At 38.9% G+C, this 22,175-nt stretch overlaps 1 protein-coding gene across 1 annotated transcript in view; it reads right to left on the bottom strand.

The window, feature by feature from the left end:
• The window catches only part of DOCK10 (dedicator of cytokinesis 10), a 196,293-nt gene extending 177,878 nt beyond the window's left edge, over positions 1 to 18,415 (bottom strand). Inside the window, exon 1 of the mRNA XM_035006994.1 lies at positions 18,254 to 18,415. Within this exon, the coding sequence (XP_034862885.1) occupies positions 18,254 to 18,415 (162 nt within the window). The remainder of the gene's footprint in view (positions 1 to 18,253) is intronic.
• Positions 18,416 to 22,175: the final 3,760 nt, after the last annotated feature.

Raw genomic sequence — 22,175 nt, 5'->3', positions numbered from 1 at the left:
AAGAAAGTCAGCACCTTATTCAATAAAATAAGGATGGCAGATTATAAGTAATCTTGAAGACACTTGGTAACTCCAAAACTCTATTATGTTAGAGGAGTATAGCTATGAAAGATCAACGAATGTTTCCATTTCTTCTCTCCATTTATCCTTGGAAAATTATGAGAATACCATTGCTTTCTCTTCATAGAGGCTCCCTGTACTGGTAATCACCTAAGTCATGATGAAAGACTGCAGGAGTCTTTCAAATAATTTAGTAACTTCATTGTACTATTTCCAGATATGCTATGGTTGCATTTTTCTTACATGTTGAAAGATGGTCAAGAGACGATTCTGCCATACTTCACACTCTCTAGCAACATGCAGTTGTACTGATACTTTTCTTACTAGTGTCAGAGGAGATTATTTAGGAATGGACTTATCCCAGGAATCCTCCCTCCAAAGTACCAGCACCATTTTCTTGGGTTTTCCATCATTTCCATTTCCCTGCTAGAAGGGTTGAGGTTGGGCAGAGAATCACCCCTAATGTCCCCATCCATCTCAGTCGACTACCTTTCTGGCCTCTCTGATCTCAACATTAAACCATACAACTTTTAAACTGTCCTAGGAATATAGTCCAAATATGATGCCAAGACTTTGTTTGCTGACATCTTTTGTATTAAATGACAAATGCTTATAGCTTAGCCTCACTGTTCCAATAGTCAGCTGGACCATACACCAAATTCTGCCCTCTGAAAAAGAAAAGAATGAAAAAATGTAGAGAATCAGGAAAAAGATGAAGAATATCAGGAGGAATCTGGCATCACTCCCAGCTTTTCTTAAACTGTGAAAGACAAGTAATTAAAAAGTTTGAAATAATGTAACTATTGAATGGGATATTTTTATTTCATAAACAATAACAGTAACAATAGGAGGGATTGAGAAGGGGGAAAGACAAAGTTACAAGGAATTTCTGAAATTGCAGGTGCAAGCCCATTTTTCCTGAATTATTTTGATATTCGATTAACAATGAACAATTAGCAACTGCCCAGGCTTGGATTTAATTCTCTTACTATAAAATTTAATAAGGTTGGACTTGCATGTAGAGAGCACAGGTCACTCCTATATGGTTTCATTTAGGAAAGAGCTATTTGGCTCTGGAAGGTATCTAGACTCCTAACCCAAAACCTATTACTTTCATAATGCCTAAGAAGCAAGACATAATGTCTAAATAATGTTGGGAGATAATATAATATTCACACCCATTGCAGAGCCGAGGAAAATGGGACAGGGATGTTCAAGAATGCAGGAGGCACTTGGGATGTGTGTGTATGGTTGGTCTGAAATCCAGCTGGATGGGTCTCAGGGACATAAAGATTATTTGGTTCAGAATCATCATGCTTTTACAACTTGGTGTGAAATTCAAAGAGCTATTTCTTCCATATTACACTTTCAAAGTATCTATTTCAAGTTTATATTTGAAAGGACTAAATGCAGGATGCTGAAGGTTAGATATGAAGCCTCTGGTGGGTGTTTTCCTTGCTAAAATTGAGAAGACTACCTGTGTTCAGATGGATGTAATAAAAAATACATCATTGAATTTCCAATAAATTGGAAAACCTCTTTAAATGGTAAGTTGCTATAAATACAAAAGATATTTGGTAAACAGTCAAAATTTAATGTGTCGTTCATTTTCTAAATGCAAATGATTCTTTAAAATAGCTTGATCTTTAAGTAAAATCTCTTTGAAATAGATACCACCTGACTCATCAATAATTCCTTCTTGAGGACTTCTAGGAGCATAGGAACTGAGGGGCCAGGAACAAAATATGATTTTTCCATAGGTTTAAATCTTGGCCTTCAAATATTTCCAAGAAAGGCAATTACTGGTTGTGAACATCATCAACAAATTAACATTTAAATTTCCTCTTTCAGAAATATGCCCTCAAGAAAGCAGAAATCCTGCCTTTTATTTTTCTTTTCTTTCTTCTCTCTTAGAAGGGAAGAATAGCAGTGTTATAAAAACCCATACCTCATGGACATAGGACTAGGAGAGCAAGAAATTCAGAATTAAGTGGATGGACATAGGGCTGTCCACTTTTATTGCCAAGTTATTTCTAGTGTGAATGTCCACAGCAAAACACTTCTCCCTGATGGGTCATGTCAATCTTACTGCATCAGATAAAGGGAAACTCTTTTGGTAGAAGACAAGAAATTTTACTGATCAACTTTTTAATTGTTTAGAACAATATTAGTAATTATTAGGTTGATTTTTAAAAAATAATCAGATTCTGGATCTGATGATGTGCATTTTCCCCAAAATATAATCATTCAACCTTCTAAGTGTATGGAATAAATGGCCTATTCAACGCCAAGTGCTTTAACTTCACAGTGTGTAGAGTTTAAGGAAACCCAGCTAGAATCCTAAAAGTGCTCAAATTTCATGTTGTGTAGAAGATGGAGCCAAACCTGGCATATAAGAGATATGAAAGTAAATGTTTGCTGATTGCATGCCCAACAACAGGTACTGTTAAGCACTTTTCCACGGCAAGGTCAATGTTCAGACTCAAGTCTGCAATTTACTTTTCTGCTCTCATCTCCCAATATGATACTTATATAGTCCATAATTCAACCCTTCTTGGATGGATTCCTGTCTTCCGTTTCCCTCTGATGAAATCTCATGGCACCTGCTTTGTGCTTCTCTTCTGGCAATTACCTATTTTTCTTTAGGTTGTATTCACTTAAGACAAGCCAACTGTCCTATTGTGGGGCTGTCTTCTTAGATCCACAGTTTCTTAATTCCCTTCCTACCCTTGAGAGAGCATAGTTTCGGAACCCTCAGACAACAGGTGCTCCACGATTACTAAGAATTTAACTGGCTGCTCTAAAACTTCCATCTAATATGTTTAAGTCTGAAGTCTAAAGTGCCATTTCTCAAGAATTTGTTTCAAAGTGCTTAAAGAAGAAACTTGAATTGTACTCATATACGCAAGAAGGGCCCCAGGCATCATATAAAACTAGAATATTCTCTTTCTCACAGGATCATTTTCAAAGAAATAATCTTTTTTTAAGATTTTATTTATTTATTTGAGACAGAGAGAATGAGAGAGAGAGAGAGCACATGAGAGGGAGGAGGGTCAGAGGGAGAAGCAGGCTCCCCGCCGAGCAGGGAGCCCGATGCGGGACTCGATCCCGGGACTCCAGGATCATGACCTGAGCCGAAGGCAGTCGCTTAACCAACTGAGCCACCCAGGCGCCCCATCAAAGAAATAATTTTTGATCCGTCCATGTTTATTATATATAAAAAAAGTACTTTTCAAAGAGTCATCTTTAAGTGCTGAGTGAAATGCTAATTTTGGAAATTAGAATGTATTATTAATCATGTCGTTGTGGCTTCCAGTGAATGTAATTACTTATTATCTATAGCAGAATTGAGCTAATTGATTAACGTTACCCTGTAAAAACACAAGTGGGCACAACAGACTCTCTAACGCCTTCTGATATTTGGCAAACACCGAGTGCTGAGCCAATACATCATCCACTCTCAGCCTGCTCTTTCCCTCCAAATTCTTTTAAAAGACATTTCTGAAGAGCCTGCATATTCCTGAGAAGTAAAAATTACGTGGGCAGCCAGGGAAGCACAGATGGGTGATGCTGGGTCCTGGCTCCAACTCTCTGCTTGGGACTCACTATAGATAGATATAAAGGCATGGCCGCTTTGTGCTGGCACCACACTACACATGCTGTTTTGAAAATACAAACTAACTATTACATGGCCCTTTAAGATTTATGTAACGCTGCATTTCTATTTTCCTGCAACTGTAAGTTTCCGGATGCAACTCCTGGGGCAACAAAAGGGGAATGTTTGCTTTGCTCCTACTTTTCTAGAAAATTTAAGTGTTTCTTTCCTCCTTCTGGACATCAAGACTACTGCCTCTGCTATGTGAATCATAAAACTGATCATACAGGCTTTAATTTTTAAAAAAGATTTTATCTATCTATCTATCTATCTATCTATCTATCTATCTATCTGTCATCTATCATCTATCTATCATCTAACTATTTATTTTAGAGAGAGTGAGAGAGTGTGAGCAGTGGAAGAGGCAGAGGGAGAAGGAGAGAGAGAATCTTAAGCAGACTCCCTGCTGAGTGTGGAGCCCGACTCGGTCCTGCAACCCAGCACCCTGAGATCATGATCTGAGTCAAAATCAAGAGTCCAACACTTGGGGTGCCTGGGTGGCTCAGTTGGTTAAGCATCTGGCTTCGGCTCAGGTCATGATCCCAGGGTCCTGGGATCGAGCACCGCATCAGGCTCCCTGCTCAGCGGGGAGTCTGCATCTCCCTCTGCCTCTCCCCCTGCTTGTGCTCTCTCTCTTTGTTAAATAAATAAACGAAGTCTTAAAAAAAAAAAAAAGAGTCCAACACTTAACCTACTGAACTACCCAGGCACCCCCTGATCATACAGGCTTTAAATCTGAGAAGTTATCACACAGCATTCCTGAGACAAAGCAGAATAACTCTCATTGAAAAGATGCAGAAAAACGCTAATGTGACAAAGAGTATGATGGGCTCTCTAACAAGTTTCTTTGGACTAGACCTTAACACTTGCTGGGTTTATGGCCAATTATAATTTGTTGAAACTATGAAAAAACATGAATAAACCCTTCAATGCCAGCTAGCTCATGGATATAAAATTAAATATCATCCTAAAGCAAATATTCAAGTAAAAAATAGAGGCTCACATTTACCAAATCTGTGATGAACGAGGCAGGTATCATCAATATATTTGGAAACTCCATTATGTCTAAAATCTTGTAGGTGCTTAAAAAAGTAGGAGCTCATGAAATGATCTCATCCATTGGACATGAATCATTAGGGTCAAACAGATAAAGTTCCATCTATCTTCTAATCTTCTCTAATATTAGAAAATCTGCCTTTATATGACTTGATTATCTACATAATAAATAAAAATTTCAGTGTTTTCCCAGTGGCTTAGCATCGGCTATGATGTACCCCAAATATGATTTAATAATGAGTTATCTGAAATTGCCATTTTATTTGGTGACTATGACAGAAAGTAGGTTATATCAGTGACTTTAATAGGTGTCCTTATCAAATTACAAAGGGAATTAAATAAAAAATTGGCTCTGTGCCCACACATCCTGGGTCATGATCATGTTTATCTTTGTGATTAAAAAGATCTCTTTCTTTTTTGGGGGGGTGGAAAAATTTTTATTTTTATTTATTTATTTTTAAAATTAATTAATTTTTAAATTTACATTCAATTAATTAACATATAGTGTATTATCAGTTTCAGAGGTAGAGTTCAGTGGTTCCTCAGTCTTATATAATACCCAAACCTCACATTTTGTAAAAAAAAAAAAAGAAAGAAAAAAGAAACTGTTATGTCGGTGTTACTAATGACTATTTGTAGGGATGCAAGAAGAGTGAGGGAATGTGTGGAGGAAGTTTGAGTAAAACCCCTCAAACATTTTCACTATTTATCTTATTACCGGCATGCAATACTTAATACTGTTCACATAGCATATACATGTTTTACAATTTAAAAAATACAAAAAAGAAGAACTGAAAAGCTTTATTCAGTCTTTGTTTTTCCTCTTCTGCAACTGCCGTTTTCTAATACCTATTCATTATCCATTTGGGGGAAATATCTGAATAGGAACCACCAGCTGAATTTTGAATGGATGCATCTAAATCTATTCCGTTGAACATGGAGTCAGGTAGCCACCGAGAAAGTAAAACTGTTAAATTATAACCATGACTGTGTACCTAAAAGAGAGCATTTGCTAGGAAATCAAGCATGTGTGAAACCAAAATGGCAAGGAGAAAGCTAATAGAAAATGATATGTTTAGTATTTTTACTGACTGAAATAATTCCCATGTGGTATTTCAAGAAGAGCGCCAGAATATAACCTCTAAGAACTAAGAATAGTTTAAGCTTTGGATTCGTTAAACCGCAAGTATATGAGTCTGAGCCTAAAAGAATCCAAGGCAGGGTGGGTTCTGGGACTAAGTAAAAGTAAGCCCTTCTCTGCCAGAAAGGGCTTTGCTATTGAAGGTGTGAAGCCTGGGGCTCACCTCCATCCAAAGGTCCTCACCTCCTGCAACCTACTCAGCCCCCATTCTCAATTTCTTGCTTCCTCTGTGGTCTTGAGCACATCACTTCTTTTAATCCGCTTAGTATTGAGAAATCCACTTGGTATTGAGTATTTGGTACTCTCTGTGAAACGGTGATAAATCGACATTTATTGCTAGAAGGTAAGAGATTAAATGAAAAAGTATCTGCCAAGATTTATGAATTCTACCACAAAAATTTTATCCTCACTGGCATTATCCTCACAGGCTCTAAATAAAATAACAGGTTCAGTGCTAGGTGGCTAAATAAGATAGTAGATTACTTTTTCCATACACACAGGACTCCATTGAAAACTTTGGTTACCAGTCTAATGGATATACCATCCTAGCTGAGTCCATACACAACTTCATGGCTCTAAGGCAAGCATACATGTAATCATGAACTGTGCTTGTATGGATACAGTGGTGCCAGGGGTTTAAAAGCAACACAAGATTAGAAAGTTTCTTCGATTGCAGAATAAACAGAGCCAGAGAAACACATGGCCTCTAGATCTACCCACATAAACTTCAACCAAACTGAGGTAGAAGGCTGGCAGGGTAAAATGAAAGCAGGGTTTGCCAAATGCTGACAGTAACCTCTTCAGAGAGGCCCAGTGTCTTCGGCAGAACCCCAGTCTTCACAACTCTCCAGCTGCTATTTCTTTACTTCTCCTAGTCTCAGTTTGAGATCGGGCTCTCTGCTTTCCTCTGGCAGTTTTCACAATGAGCGGTTGTCTGAAGAAGTAGCAGTTTTCCCAAACGGAGGGCACAAGCTTCTGGTACTTTTTAATTTACACAGCAATAATCTCCACAATTCTGTTTCTCCTTTCAATCCTTCCATCTTCGAGGAAGTCATCTAAAGTGTTGATGAGGGCGCCTGGGTGGCTCAGTTGGTTAAGTGACTGCCTTCGGCTCAGGTCATGATCCTGGAGTCCCGGGATCGAGTCCCGCATCGGGCTCCCTGCTCGGCGGGGAGTCTGCTTCTCCCTCTGACCCTCCCCCCTCTCATGCTCTCTCTATCTCATTCTCTCTCTCAAATAAATAAATAAAATCTTAAAAAAAAATAAATAAAGTGTTGATGATTTTTTAGTAACATGAAACACATCTGTAGTGAAATATACCTTCCCCAATAACAGATCAGAAAAGCACCTGAAGGATAGCTTAGGTGATTCCAAAGGTGCTTACTGTTTTGTGATGAACTCATGCACAGTTTATATTCTTTTTGTGTTAGATGTGCCAAAAAAGACATACTTGTGATCAGACTCTCTATTCCTCACTTCTTTGCAAATGAGTCTCCAGGGCTGTTGGTCGAGGCAACATGTGTAGAAGTGTTCATTGGTTCATTTGCCTGTCCGTCCAAACCAAAGCCTCCCCTGCCTCTTACGTCAGACCCTGAGGATGATTCTGCCCCAGTTCCATCAGTTATAGACCTGTAGCGCTCTATTCAATAATCTCATAGCTAAAAGAATGACATGGTTATATACAATCTTTAACTCAAAACCCATCGACATTCTTTTTCAACAGCATGGGCAAAAATGGGACAAAATGTGGTAGCTATGAAGAACAGAGAGATTTAAAGAAATAAAAACTAGAGTACAAAAGTGACACAGATGGAAATGCCCCCTTGTTTTAGAATACAAAAGCAGGCTCGTTTTAAAGCAGTCCTTACAAAAAGGCCTCTTAACAACCCAGTGCTACTTCGATTTGAAAGAGGAAAAAAAAAACCCAAAAACGCATTTCACACTTCATTTCTCTCCCTGCTTAGCAAGCCTCTTCCTCACTTATGTCTCTCGTTGTCTTTGATCCCATCTCTACATTTTGGTCCACTTATTTCTTCCAAGGGTTTTCATTTGGAGAATGTCTTGGTTCCCCAGCTTTTTCCACTGAGTCCCCTTTTTGAATAACTTTTGTTAACTTGATAAGTCTCTTATTATAGCTTCCTTATGGGTGGAGAAGTGAGGAACCATCATGCATACCAAAATGTCTTCTTAGAATGAACACAAAATAATGAACAGGGTATGTTTTCACGTACAGAAGTCATTAATTTCTATGAGGCAGTGGGCAGTAGATATTTTGCTCATTTTAGACATGAGAAAGAGGCACATTGCCTTAGCGTAGCAGGCATTACTCCGAGTGCTTTTCCTTACTGCTCATTTAGGTCAACAGCCCTGTGAGGAATTACTACCATCCTACAGGGCAGGGCACTGAGGTTCAAAGAATGCAAGGAATTCTCCCATAGTCCCAGCTTTTTCAAATGACACAAGTCCGACACCGAAACCCATGTTAACGATTCTGTTTCTGTTAGAGCATAGCATTTGGGAGTCAGAAATATATTTCTGTTCCCGACATAGAACTCAGTAAACTCTTTAATATGAAGAGATTACACAAAAGTCATTTGCCCCCACCCCTTTTTTTTTACCCTGGACCCACAGAGTTATATTCCATGTCTCTCTGCAGCATCTGTTCTTACTGGTTTTACTCTACAGATTAACTGGAACTCCTTCTCTTTGTATTTAATCCTTAAAGAAAAATAAAGAGACCAGTTTAGAGCAAGAGTCCCTTATTTATAGAATGGCAGAATTGGCTTTTATCCCTGTAGAGATTTATTGCTCTAAAATAATCAGAAAAAAATCAGAAACTGGATAAGATTTGCTCTACTACTAATGTTAGTATTTTGCAGTTAGCATATATGTGGTTTCACCTGAAATTGTGCATATACTCTGGAACTACATCATTTTAGGATTATGAGGAGGGAATAGTATAGCGTTAAAAAGACTGTGTGTCTCTCATTTTGAGACCCAGGCAAGTGTCCTTGTTCTGCCACCATCTCTTATAAAAGTCAGAGATGTCAATTTGTCTCTTTGGCCCTGAGTTTCACCTTTCAAGTGAAGCAAGAATTCTATGATCCCCAATTCCTAATATTTCATTTCTCTATATAATCTATATGGAAAACCCTGGATTTTCAAGACAAGAGTTTGCAGTATTGGACACTGAGCAGAAGAATGTCCTGGCACGTGATCCCAGACCTGAGTCAACAGAGACATGAGGGCAGGCAGGTTCAGTGGGAAAGGTGAGCAAGGCCAGGCTGCTGGAGAGGAGAGGAGGGTGGGGATGGAGAGGTGAGTATGTCTGGGCTGCAGGGAAGTTATAGGTTTCACAAGAGCCACACTGGGCTGGTCCCTGACTCCTTCTCTAGCCTGGGTAGTCTTTTCACTTTTATTTTTTGTATTTTTGTTTGTTTGATTCATTTGCCAATTTGATCAGGATGACATTTATGCCCATTGACATAAATGACATGGTTATATACAATCTTTAACTCAAAACCCATCGACATTTTTTTTCAACAGCATGGGCAAAAATGGGACAAAATGTGGGAAGGGAAAAAAAAAAAGCATTTTTAACTCACCTCAAATTTTCATATGAATGGGATACCTTGGTCTCCACTGCCCCTCCTTACATGTTTTGAAGAAATTAAATGATTTATTTTGTGTAGTTTAGTGTTGTTTTAATCAAAGAAAGAAACACCCATGGAAAGGCAATGGAGCATACACTGATAAAGTCGGGCAGAATCTTGCACCACTCATCACTCTGGTGTTTCAAGAGAGGCAGGTGGCGTAATGGCTACAGGCAATGGCTCTGGGTTCAAATCCCAGTTCAAGTCCTTACTGAATGGGTGACCTTGGGCAAGGTCAACCATTGCTCTACCTGCACCTTTTAAGGCAGCAGCTGCTAGCCATGGGTGGCTACTGGGTGCTTGAAATGGGGTTAGTGTGATTGAAGAAGTGAATTTTTTTTAAAGGTTTATTTATTTATTTGGCAGAGAGAGACACAGCAAGACAGAAACACAAGCAGGGGGAGTGGGAGAGGGAGAAGCAGGCTTCCCGCCGAGCAGGGAGCCCGATGTGGGACTCGATCTCAGGACCCTGGGATCATGACCTGAGCAGAAGGCAATGCTTAACGACTCTGCCATCCAGGCGCCCTGAAGAAGTGAATTTTTAATGATAGTTAATTTTAATTAATTTTGATTTAACTCTAAGAAATGTTGCTCTCTGTCCAGTCATTTGAAAATGTCCAACTAACTTTGAAATAACTGCGATATGTGAATTTACTCTTTCAACTAGTAAATTTTATGAAATCTAAATACCGAACAAGTACTTGGGATAAATATTTAGCATCCAAATTGAAATGTGTTGTAAGCAATAATACATACTGAATTTTGAAGACTTGGTATAAAAAAACAATATAAAATATCTCACTGATAATTTTTATTGATTATATATCAAAATAATAATAGTTTGGACATATTGAGTTAAATAAAATGTAGTATTAGTTTTTCTTTTTTTTTTTTACTTTTTAAAATACAGCTCCTAGGAAATTTTGTATTATGTGGCTTGCATTATATTTCAGTTGTACAGAGCCACACTTTAATATCTTCCTCAATGATACAGGAATAAAAATAATTTCCTCCAGTGGTTGTTGTGGTAACAAGAAAAGATAACTGTGCAAAGTTCTTAGTGAAGTGTCTGACAAAGAGCTGGAAGTACTCGCTAAAGAGCTATTATTTTGTGAACACTATTTCTATTCCTATTTTCTCTGACATAGAAAGGAGAATTTGATGATATTCTGTGGGATATTCAATCTGTTCCCCTAAAGTGCACAAAAGCAAAGAAGACCACTGAGAACACAGAAGTACCAATGGCAGCGTTGCTGATAATTTACCAAATAAATCCATATTTTGTTTCCAATTGCTGAATTCCTACTTTGTAAGCTTTATGACCCATGAGATATGGCTTACATGCATTCATTCACTCATCAAACCTTTCCCTGAGTATCTATTTCTAGAAGAATTGAGCTTCCATAATTCGGAATTATTAAGTTTCTTAACTGTTATAAATCTGTAACAAAAAATCTACTGACATCTAAAAATGTTGAAATAACTTTAAAATGACAAATAAGAAAACTAATACTACTACACTAACTTGAATTTAAATAAAATCTTGAAAGAAAAAAATTGACAAAGAAGATACAGGCTTCTGCATTTCCAATTTTCCCTACTGAACTTAAAATTCATTCTCTTTCTCTCTCAGTAACACCTCATCTTTTCCTTTTCTTTATTATTATAGTGATTTTAAATTCTAATCATTTCTTTTAAGATCTTGTATTTTTTTTGTTCCTTATCATTTTTAAATGTGGCATAATTTGGAGAACGGGAAAGATGCAATATTCCTTTATAAAGGATGAAAGGGAAAATAAAAAAAACTCAAAGTTAAATGTCAGAAGAGTAGCCATTGGTCGATAACACAGAAGAAAATCTCAAACACACACAAACATTCTTCAAATCATCTATTTGTGTGAATAGTCTACTCAGTAAGTATTGCAGTGTTCCAGGAAATAAGCTAACCTTAAATTTCCATTTCCCTACATTCTATGAAGAACAGATTAGCTTTCCTTCGAGCAGTTTAATTCCTTTTCCTAAAATAACTCCTTGGAGTATATTACATTTGTGAACTTTCCTTTGTTTCAAAAAGACAATAAAGGAAATCGTAACAGCTAAAATGTAGTGACTTCTTACCAGGTTCCAGGAGCTATTACAGGTCCTTTTCTTGTATTCACTCATGGGAGTCTTAAAATAATCTTATGAGATACTATGATAAGCAGAATTATAGCCCCCTGCAAGGGTGTCCATGTCCAAAGCCCCAGAACGTAGGAATCTGTTATTTACATGGCAGGAAGGGAAATAAGGCTGCAGATGGAATTAAGGGTGCTAATCCGCTGGCCTTGAGATGGACAGAGTATCTTGGATAGTCCAGGTGGGTCCAGTGTAACCCTGGGATCCTTTGGAAGTGAAAAAGGGAGGTAGGAGAGTCCGGGTCGGAGTCAGAGAGATGTCTGAAGACACCATGCTGATGCTCGTTTTGAAAATGGAATAGGGCCAAAAACCAAAAGGCAAAAAAAACGTTAACAATAAAACCCTAAACAGATCCTCCCCTAGAGTCTCCAGAAAGGCAAGCAGCCCTGCCAGTTTCAGCCAGATAAGACCCATTTTGGATTTCTGACTTCCAGCACTGTAAGATATGAATGTGTGTTGCTTTGAGCTACTAAGTTTGTGGTAATTTGTTACAGCAGGAATAGGAAACTGGCAGAGATTGGTACCCTCTTTACTCCCATTTTATGGAAAGCCAAGGCATAGAGAATTTATTTATTTTTTTAAAAGATTTTATTTATTTATTCGTCAGAGAGAGGGGGAGAAAGCACAAGCAGGGGGAGTGGCAGCCAGAGGGAGAGGGAGAAGCAGATCCCCTCTGAGCAAGGAGCCCGATGCAGGACTCGAAGATCCCAGGACCCCGGGATCATGACCTGTGCTGAAGGCAGACTCTTAACTGACTGAGCCACCTAGGCATCCCAGGCATAGAGAATTTAAATAACGATCCAGAGATCACACAGCAAGCAAATGCACTCTGCCTCTTAACCCCTGGCAAGAAAATAAAAGTCAAGGTTACACATGGCATCCTCTCTCTCTTCTTAGCATCTCTTCACTCCCCAGGTCCAAGCTCCATTGCTACTTCCTTATGGGAAACCTTCCTTGACTGTGTTGATGAGGTTGGTTGCTCAAAGGATACAGTGGTGAGGTAGAACCCAACTCTCATTATTATTATCTTATTATGGTTACAGTTTAACATTTGTTCCAGTCCTTTCTGTCTCTGTCAGCAAACTATAAGCTCCGTGAGAGCAGAGTAGCACCCGTCAGATGCAAGGGCCAGGGGTCCCTCAGTTGTCTACTGAACTTCCATGTAACCACGACAGACTCACCTGAGCATACTTAATTTGTTGAACGTGGTCTTAAAGAATGAAATACGTTCCAGCAGGATAAAGTAGATTATTGGAAATGAACTTCAAAATCCTAAACCTTTGCCCCTAAGTGAAAAATCAGCTCTGTGAAAATAAAATCTGAGAGACTAAAACGACAATCCCGAAGAAATTTGTTGAAGCATGGGAAAATGCTGTATTCATCATTGGTTGGCCAAAAGATGTATTTTGTCCTTAACTGTATTACTCAGTTTTCACAAGATTTCATTATATCAAAGCCTGGTACTTGGGGATAAGCTTTAAATGTACTCTTCTGGAAAGCAAAGAAACAAACAAAAACAAGTATAACCAGGTTTTTATATATTCGATGATTTTTAAAAGTTTAGGGACTTTTTATGACTGCTGATTTGTTGAGTCTATGCTTTTTCTAGTCATATACCTATGTATTCCTCCTTGATAATAGAATCTTTTTAATCTTCAAACTATGGCCTCTCCCAAAACACTCATCTCCACTAAGAATATAATTTTCTCTATATTTTTAATATATATTTATTTTTTTTCTATGTCTATATAGTCGAATTTGCTAATTGTTTTTGGTGAAAGTTTCTGCGTACCCCACCACACCTGGTTTTCTGCTTTTCTTTACCATTGTGGTGGCTTTAAATTTTAAACATTACTTTTTAGATTCCATACATTTTTTTCTTTGTTCCTTATTCCTTTGTTCTAAATTTATATCATTCAGAGAACTAGAAAGATGCACGATCCTTTGGATGAGCTCTGATACCAGATGTAATCTGAATTTAGTAAGCCTTGGCCTCAAAGATTCGTGTTGCTAATTGCTAAGCCTCTGATCACATTCAATTAATTCTTATACCCATGGAGAAACCATTCAATTCATTTGTCCATCTTCTGCACCTTTGAAATTCAGCTCAAAACTAGTTCACAAAGAATAATAACTGCTAAAGATTCTCTGTGCTTTTAAGCTCCACATTACACCATCCATGCAAGCCTTTTAAAATCACACTCCATTACACAAGCTTCCTTTCCCCAGGGAATCTTATATTAGTATATTCAAGATTCAACCCCACTAAAATGAAATAAGAACATTAATTCAGGATTAAAGGGTTTGGAAGTTGTTTCTTCCTCATGTATCCTTTCAAAAAGATGACGCTGGGCAAACATGTTAAAATCCCTTTGGTAATAAAGTTTTATTAAACTAGTACATTTATTATAGAATAAGAAGAGAGATAATTTTATTTCCTTGGAAATAGTTCCCATAGTATATTTCTCTCTGGTCCTGACTTTATTCATAGGACCCTCGTTGGTGTCTTTCTTCTGGCCACACCCACCCACTCTCTTCTGGCCACTGTACCATTGGGGTGGATATGGAACGAATAAAGCAGACATAGTTACTACCTATATGGGGTTTCCTGTCTACCAGTGAGATAAGAAAAATACATGAATAGTAAATAAAAATAAATAATTAAGAGTTCAATGAATAGCTCAAGATATGATTAACTGCAAATACACACTGTAGATATTACAGAAAACTAGAAAAGAGATCATTTATTCATTCATCAATCATTTAATTGGTATTTATGTTGTGTCAGGCATTATGTCTCTTCTGTAGACTGTTCCTCAGAACTCAGATTTGTATATCCAATTTTCGATCTGAAATCTCCATATATGGACCTGACAGGCATTTCAAACTTAACATGTCTTACAGTGAACTTAGATTCTCTTGCCAAATCTTCTCTTGCAGTCTTCCCTAATCTGAATGGCAACTCAGTCCTCTGGTGGTAAAGGCCAACAAACAAACAAACCCAAACCCAAACCAAAATATCACACATTCATCCCTGAGTCCTCTCTTTCTCTCATACTTTATGTTGAATTTGTAAACAAACCCTACTGGCCTTACTTTTGAAATGTATTTGACTCCAACCACTTCTCACAACCTCAGCAACTACCATTCAGGCTTTTGCTGGGATCACTGTGATAGCTTCAGGATTAATGGTCACCCTGGTTCAACCCTGGACCTTCTGCAGCCATAGATCCTGTCACTCTCCCAATCAAGACCCTCCAATTTAATGAGCTTACAGCTAAGAGAGCACTTACTATGTGCCAGGCACTGGTCTAAGCTCTTTGCAAGTATTACTGAATTCTCACAAGAACTTTACACTGCATGTACCATTACTCTCTGTGTTTTATCAGTGGAGAAACAAAGTCACAGGGAGGACAAGTCATTTGTCAAGATCACATAGCTGGCATGTAGCAGAGACAGGGCTCAAATCCTGACATTCCAGCTCCACAACCCAGGCTCTTGGCTTCTGGGCCTCCTCCCTCCAGTGACTTCCCTTCACACTCTTGGGAAAAGTTCCCTCCAAGTCTTCATGATGGCCTTCATGATCTGTCCCCCATTACCTCAATGACCTCACTTTCTACTACCTCTCTTTGGCTCGCTTGGCCCCACTGGCTTCTTCCCTATGCCTCAGACACCCTTAGCTTCTTCCCAGATTAGCAACTTCCGTCCTGGCTGGTCCGTCTGCTTGAGACATTTTCCCACAGACAGTGGCATGATTCACTTCCTTACCTACTTTGGGTCTTTCCCTAAATGTCACTTTTTCAGTTATTGAATATTCCCCTTAGTGAACATCTTAACTAATATATCTAGATGTGATTCTAAACACTTAAAATATATTTTACTTCATTAAACCCTCAAAACAGCTTTGGGTTGATGGAACTATTACCCTCATCATACAGATGAGAAAAAGAGAAATGTTAAATAGTGTGGGGAAGCTCATATATCTGATAAGTGATGAAGCCAAGATTCCATCCTAGAGGCTCTAGCTCCCGAGTCTGTAATCTTTCTCTCTCTCTCTCTCTCCCTCCCTCCCTATGCCCACCCATGACTCAGACATGCGTGTGCACGCACACACGCACACAAGCAACATACAAATTTGGTGTCTAACAGGTGATAGAAAAATGAGAGAGAAAAAAAAATCAGTTTGTTCAGAAGCTTTGAGCCAGAATAAGAAGATGATTAGCCTATCAGTATATAGGACAAGAGGTAGAGAGTGTAGATGATCAGTTTCCTGAGCCATGTTTCTCTGGGTATCAACCACGGGGCTCCTGCATCAGAAGTACCTGGAGGTGTTTGCTAAGAATGCAGATGTCCAGGCTGTACTCCATACCTTTGTATATAGAATTTTTGGGTCCAGGAGCCCAAGGATTGGTTCATATATAAGAATTCCTAGGTGATTTTAAAACACATTAAAGTTTTTGAACTACTATCTTTAAAGATAAGGAATAATTTCATTGACTTAAATTTGTACACTAAACATCACAACACTAATATGGCATTTCCATAACAACAAGATTTGGAAAATGTACTATCAACGTAAAACTCTGCAACTCAGGACAGGGATCTTTGATGGGTTTGTTCATGGGAGGATTCCAAATGTCTAGAACAGGGGCTGGTCCATAGTAGGCCACCAATAAATAGCTACTGAATGAGTGAATTTGGAGTGGCCCAGAGGAAACTCTTAAGATTCACAATGATCCTGTATGAGCATATTTTACTGGTGGTCGGAGATTTCCATCAGACTTCTCATAAAAATTCAGTTTTATCCTTATTTCCTTAGAGGTATGAACAGAATGGAAATTATACTGCCTTTTGTAATCCTTGATCTAAATGTGACTTGAGGGTCTGGCATTTAGCAGCTGTGTGATGTGAATAAGATATTCAATCTTTCTTTTTTTTTTTTTAAAGATTTTATTTATTTATTTGAGAAAGTCAGAGATAGTGACAGAGAGCATGAGTGGGGAGGAGAGGGAGAAGCAGGCTCCCCGCCGAGCAGGGAGCCCGATGCGGGGCTCGATCCCAGGACCCTGGGATCACGACCTGAGCCGAAGGCAGACACTTAACCGACTGAGCCACCCAGGTGCCCCGATATTCAATCTTTCTGAAGCCATTTTCTTTACCAGTAAATTCATCCTCATTCCATTTAATGTCCATAAAAGTATTATATAAATTAAAGAGATCCTTGAAAAAATAAGGCATTGTTATCTTTTTTTTTTCTTCAAATTTCCACCTGCCAAATTTTATAGTCTAAGTGGTAAAATTAGTGGAGGGGGCAGGCTGTTTGATGATTGAGATGGCATAGCAAAACACATAACTGTAGAATGTTACTGTCATTAATGAGAGTTAAACTTGGGGGAAAAAGTCTCAAATTCTTTTAAATTTAATTTGTGAAAAACTTACGGGAATAATAAGTATGAAATGATTCCCACCTAGTATTTCCTCCTAGAGAAAATCAGAGCCCAATAGTTCAAGAACAGTATTGCCTTTTGAAAATCAAATATTGATTTGTTGAAGAAGCTGCCACAGAATGGTATAGCTTATATTCTGTCACTCAGAGGCACAGCATAAACCAAATGACTTTCATTTAAAAACTTTGAGTGTAACAGGTACTTCTCATTCATTATTTACTACCTCCTTGATAGCTGAGTGCTGAAATCTAAGAGGAAAAAGTCAATTGTGCTGAAACCATGCAATGTCTCCCCAATTTTTGAAACTTTAACACACCACCTCCATCCAAACATGGGATTTCAGTGACTAAGCAGATCTTTCCCTGAATCTCAAGTAAGAAAAGATGCTACCCTCTACTTAATTCTTGCTGATAAAATAGGTGCACAAAGAAGGAATAACATTGTCTCGTATAACTAAAGCACAGACAGAAATGTAATTTGACAAATGGCAAGAAACAACACCGAAGCAAGCACAACATTCTAATCAATACACCATGCATTCCACAAAATTCTCAGAAACTTTATTCTGATTCTATGCCTAAGTTAAGCATTTTGTAAAGGCATTTCCATTTCTGGGTCATAAATGAAAGCTCCAAATACCTTGAAGTTAGGCATTTATCTACTGACCTCTGCACAACTGGATTGGTTACATGTGATCTAAAACTATGTTGGGGGCTCTTCTTTCAAATTAGAGTTACAAAATAAAATCCACTGAATTAGACCAAACCCCCCAAGTTTTCTCTTTTTCTCTGCACAAAAGCGAGTAACAGCACACAAAATGTTAGGCAGAAGAGAATTTCTAATAGACCAATAAACTGCACATTTCGTGACAGATCTAAAAGAAAGATAATCAGCTCTGAATGACAGAAGTAGTTTTAAAGATTTTCCCCACGTTGTAAAGCACGGTAGTAAACTCTAGGTCACACATTTCTTTATTGCAAACCGAACACCCCAAACCCTAAATTGCAACCTCATCTCTATCGTAACAGTTCCATCCACCGAGGCTGCTTTGCCACAAGTACTATACCGTGAGGATGAGGGTTCTGGGTCTACTCATTTCATCGTCACTCTCCAGAGGCAAAATTTCGTGGGATGGTTCCTCTTGGCGTCGTCTACAAATGTGTGGACAGCTCCTCTGGACCACAGAGCGAAAAGCTTGAAGCAGAACAATGCTGGCAGTGCAGCCCATTGCTGCATCCTGGAGCCTACAAAATAACTTCTATGTTGATGCTATGTTTGAAAAACAGTGGCTCCTTGTCCCTGAAAACAGCCTACATTGCAGCTGTAGCCAGCTCACGCTCCAATCACTTCCTTGAGCTCTGATCATCTGATCGCCGCCAAATAGCTTGGATGCGGAGATGGGAAAGATTTGATCCACTGAAACTGAACACGCTCAGGAATATTAGAGCATTTCGCCGGGAGAGTTATTTCTCAATTCATTTCAAGAACAGGTTTCCTGTTCATTACAATGATTCTCTCCAATTTCAGTTTCAGAGGTCTCAGTAAATATATCTTTTTCACTCAGACACTCAAATAAATCACTCTTTTTCAGATAAACAACTGAAAATCTAACTCTACATTGACATTTTTCCAAGGCAAATGAGTGTCCCATAAAGAGTGAAAATGGTTTTCTTTTTAAGTGTAAGCACTTCTGCAAGGAAATTTTTGCTAGACACCTCACGAAGTGATTGGGATTTTACTTTTCATAGCTCCTAAGTTCCAGAAATGAAATTGGCTCATCCAAAATGCAGAGCCCCCTGAGCCAAAACGACTTATCAAAAGCATGCATGCATTAGCCAAGCCCACGTGAGTGACACCAGGGTTGCCCCTGCGAGTCCCTTTCAATAGTATGGTTGTTCTGTTCCCACACACGCAGTTCTGCAGCCTAATACATTTTTATATTTACATAGGCGGCTTGTGGGGCTGAAAATATCTCTATCACTGAGGTCACTTGGCGAGTTCTGCCAAGCTGACCTCTTAGAAGAGGCAGCTGTAAAGCATTTTCACATCCTATCAATAAGAATTCAAGGCTTCAGGAAGGACTTGGAGGTCTTCGGTAGTTAAGAGTCCAGTATTCCCTGACTCCTGCGAGACTAGTCACTTAGGAGGGAACCAAAGAGATGCTTAGAAATCACGTGACCTGCTTGGACTGGCTTCAGGATCTAATGGTATACTGTAAGAGAATAGGGCAACAGGGGATGCTTGTGCTAAAAATATCTCACAGCAAATGGATATTGCTTACAAATGAGGAAAGTATGAAATCTCCAGTACGATTTTCAATGTCGGGCTCTTTCTGTCAAGCTAATCCTTCTAGTGTAACTCTTAGGGACTCAAAGTAAAAATGTTTTCTTTGGTTTCTGGGCTCCTCAGTGCAAAGGGTGCTTGCAGGGAGTTTGCAGTAGGTTTGTTTTGCTGTGAGGTGTGGCCCCTCCAGCTCCAGTGAAGTCGCTTTCACAGAAGCATCTCTCACGATGCTCAATTAGGCATTAATTGCGCAGTAAACTGTCACAACACAGCATTATTTAATTGGTATGTTTGCCAGAGAAGTAAAACATTTTTTTTTTCTTTTAAGAGGTACTGGCTGCCAGTAGTTTTTCATCTCCCTCTGTTTTGAGCAAACATATTTTAGTGCTGCTGGAAAAAGAAGAAAAAAATGCTAATGGTGCTGGCAAGTTCCCTAACCCCTCCAGACCTTTGTCAGAGTGCCCGGCTGCTAATCTAAACCATTTTTACTCCAAACAACTGGGACATTTATTGAAGGGAAGCTACAATGTAGCCTGTCTGGCTTGTGTGCACTGAAAAAAGAAATTATATATAGTGTCCACCAGAGACAAAGTGGGAAGTGGGCTTCCATGATTGTGAATGTGCCTTTTCCAATATTATGTGATTGCTTCTCCAGGTTCCTAGTGTTCCTGTGCATCCCCCCCGACCTCCCACACCCATGACATGGGACTCTCCAGTTGTTCCCGTAGGTTCTGGTCATCTGCTCAGGAACAAACAGGTCGGATGCAGCAAGGTACTGACTGGAGGTCCCTAAACATTCCACCAGCTTCAGTCAGCAGTGGGAATGGGATCCTCTGTAGGACACCATGGGCTTGGCAGGGACGGGGCAGGCTACATCCCAGACTCCTATCCAGGCACCTCTCTCTCAGTCTGGCTCAACTTGGGGGTGGCTTTTGGAGTCAGATGTTTTGGCAGATGCCGAAGTCTTTGGGGAAAGAAATGAGATGCTTTCTAGCTATTAGAGTCCTGTTTTCATCGATCCCCTTGTTGCCTTTGAGGGACTCACCCCTATTATTGATGGACTGCTGTGGGGCTTTCAATCTTTTCTGTTTTGCTTTGTCTTTCAGCTTCCATCATCAGGGAAAGGGAACCTCCAAAAATTAGTTTCTTGGGAATTCAATACACACTACAGTTACCCAAACGACAAGGGGCCATCAGGACAAAAAACAAGGAATAACAATTAGACCTATAAGCCCAACTTTTCTTATGAAACATTTTAAATGTGTAGCAAAGTTGCCAGAAAGGGGCTGAATTCTGATTTCCAAGGTTTACATAATAAATTAAGTTGGGGGTGGGGTGGGCTGGGAGGAGATAAAAATGAGTCTGAAGACTGGACTCTTTCCCTCTTATATTCAGCATACATGTTTATACACAGGAAACACATATTTTTAAAGATTTATTTATTTGAGAGAGAGAGCATGCACCCATGCCTGTGAGTGGGGAGAGGGGCAGAAGGGGAGGGACAAGCCGACTCCGTGCTGAGCAGGGAGACCAGATGAAGGCTCCATCTCAGGACCCTGAGGTCATGACCTGAGCCCAAATCAAGAGTCTGACATTTAACCGACTGAGCCACACAGGAAATATTTAAAAATAAGGTGGAAATCCTTTACAGATTTCTGTTATTTTCATTTGAAGTATTAATAAGACATATCATTAATTTGGCTTTCAAGCATCGAATGTGCATAGCCTCTCACTAGTCAATAACTTTTTGAGACTCTCTTTGGTCTCGTCTACCACTTTCTCCTAACTGGGTTTTATTTTATGATTCACCAAGATGTTTATTAAATATAAAATGCTGAAAGCAAGATTTTTAACTTATTGTCCTAGATAAGGACATAATGTCACTAACGTCTGTAAGACTAAATTTTCCAAAGAAGTGGTGGGAACTAGATTTCACTGAGTTATTAAATGCACACACACACATAAAACATCATATATATATATATATGTGTGTATATATATATATATATATATATACACACACTTATGGTGTTTTATATACGTGTTGATTCATTCAGCATTCATGAAATCTTAAATGTATGTATAGTGCAAAGCTTTCTTGCTTCAAAGCAGAGATGACCATGTAGCTTAGCTATGAAATAGCCTTAGTGTAGACAGGAAGTGGAAGGGGGAGATTATTGATAACTTGAGGTCATACCTGATAGAAAGTTAAATGTAGGAAGAAAAAGTAAGTAGCTTTGGAGAGTAAATGATGTGTGTGTGTGTGTGTGTGTGTGAGAGAGAGAGAGAGAAAGAGAGAGAGAGAGAGAGAGGAGAGAACCAAAAGGAGGAATGAATGAAGGAGCAGAAGTAAAAACAGTTCCCGAATATCCCTGAACACTAGGCTCACTCTTGCTCTTGTCTGGGAGAGCTGCTCACCTAGTCACACGTCTCTTTTTAAAAAGTCCTGAAAAATGAATTTCATTTTTAGAGCTATTTTTGAAAATCCTTTGGACTACGAATCATCTGATTCTAGATGTTGCTATTTCTGCCATTGGAAGAAAACATCCAAAGATCTTTTGACAACGGGAAAGGAAAATCCATATTTAATTTAAATAAATGATGCCTATTGAGTGTGTTGGACTGTCCCAGCTTCATTAAATTATGCAAGAGCTATATGTCTAAATGTAGTTTGAGATGTAGACCAGGTTGAATTGGACAGTGCT

The sequence above is a fragment of the Mirounga leonina genome, unplaced genomic scaffold (assembly GCF_011800145.1).
Source record: "Mirounga leonina isolate KUSES-001 unplaced genomic scaffold, KU_Mleo_1.0 Mir_151, whole genome shotgun sequence".
NCBI lineage: Eukaryota > Metazoa > Chordata > Mammalia > Carnivora > Phocidae > Mirounga > Mirounga leonina.
This window is presented reverse-complemented; position numbering and strand designations above follow the sequence as displayed.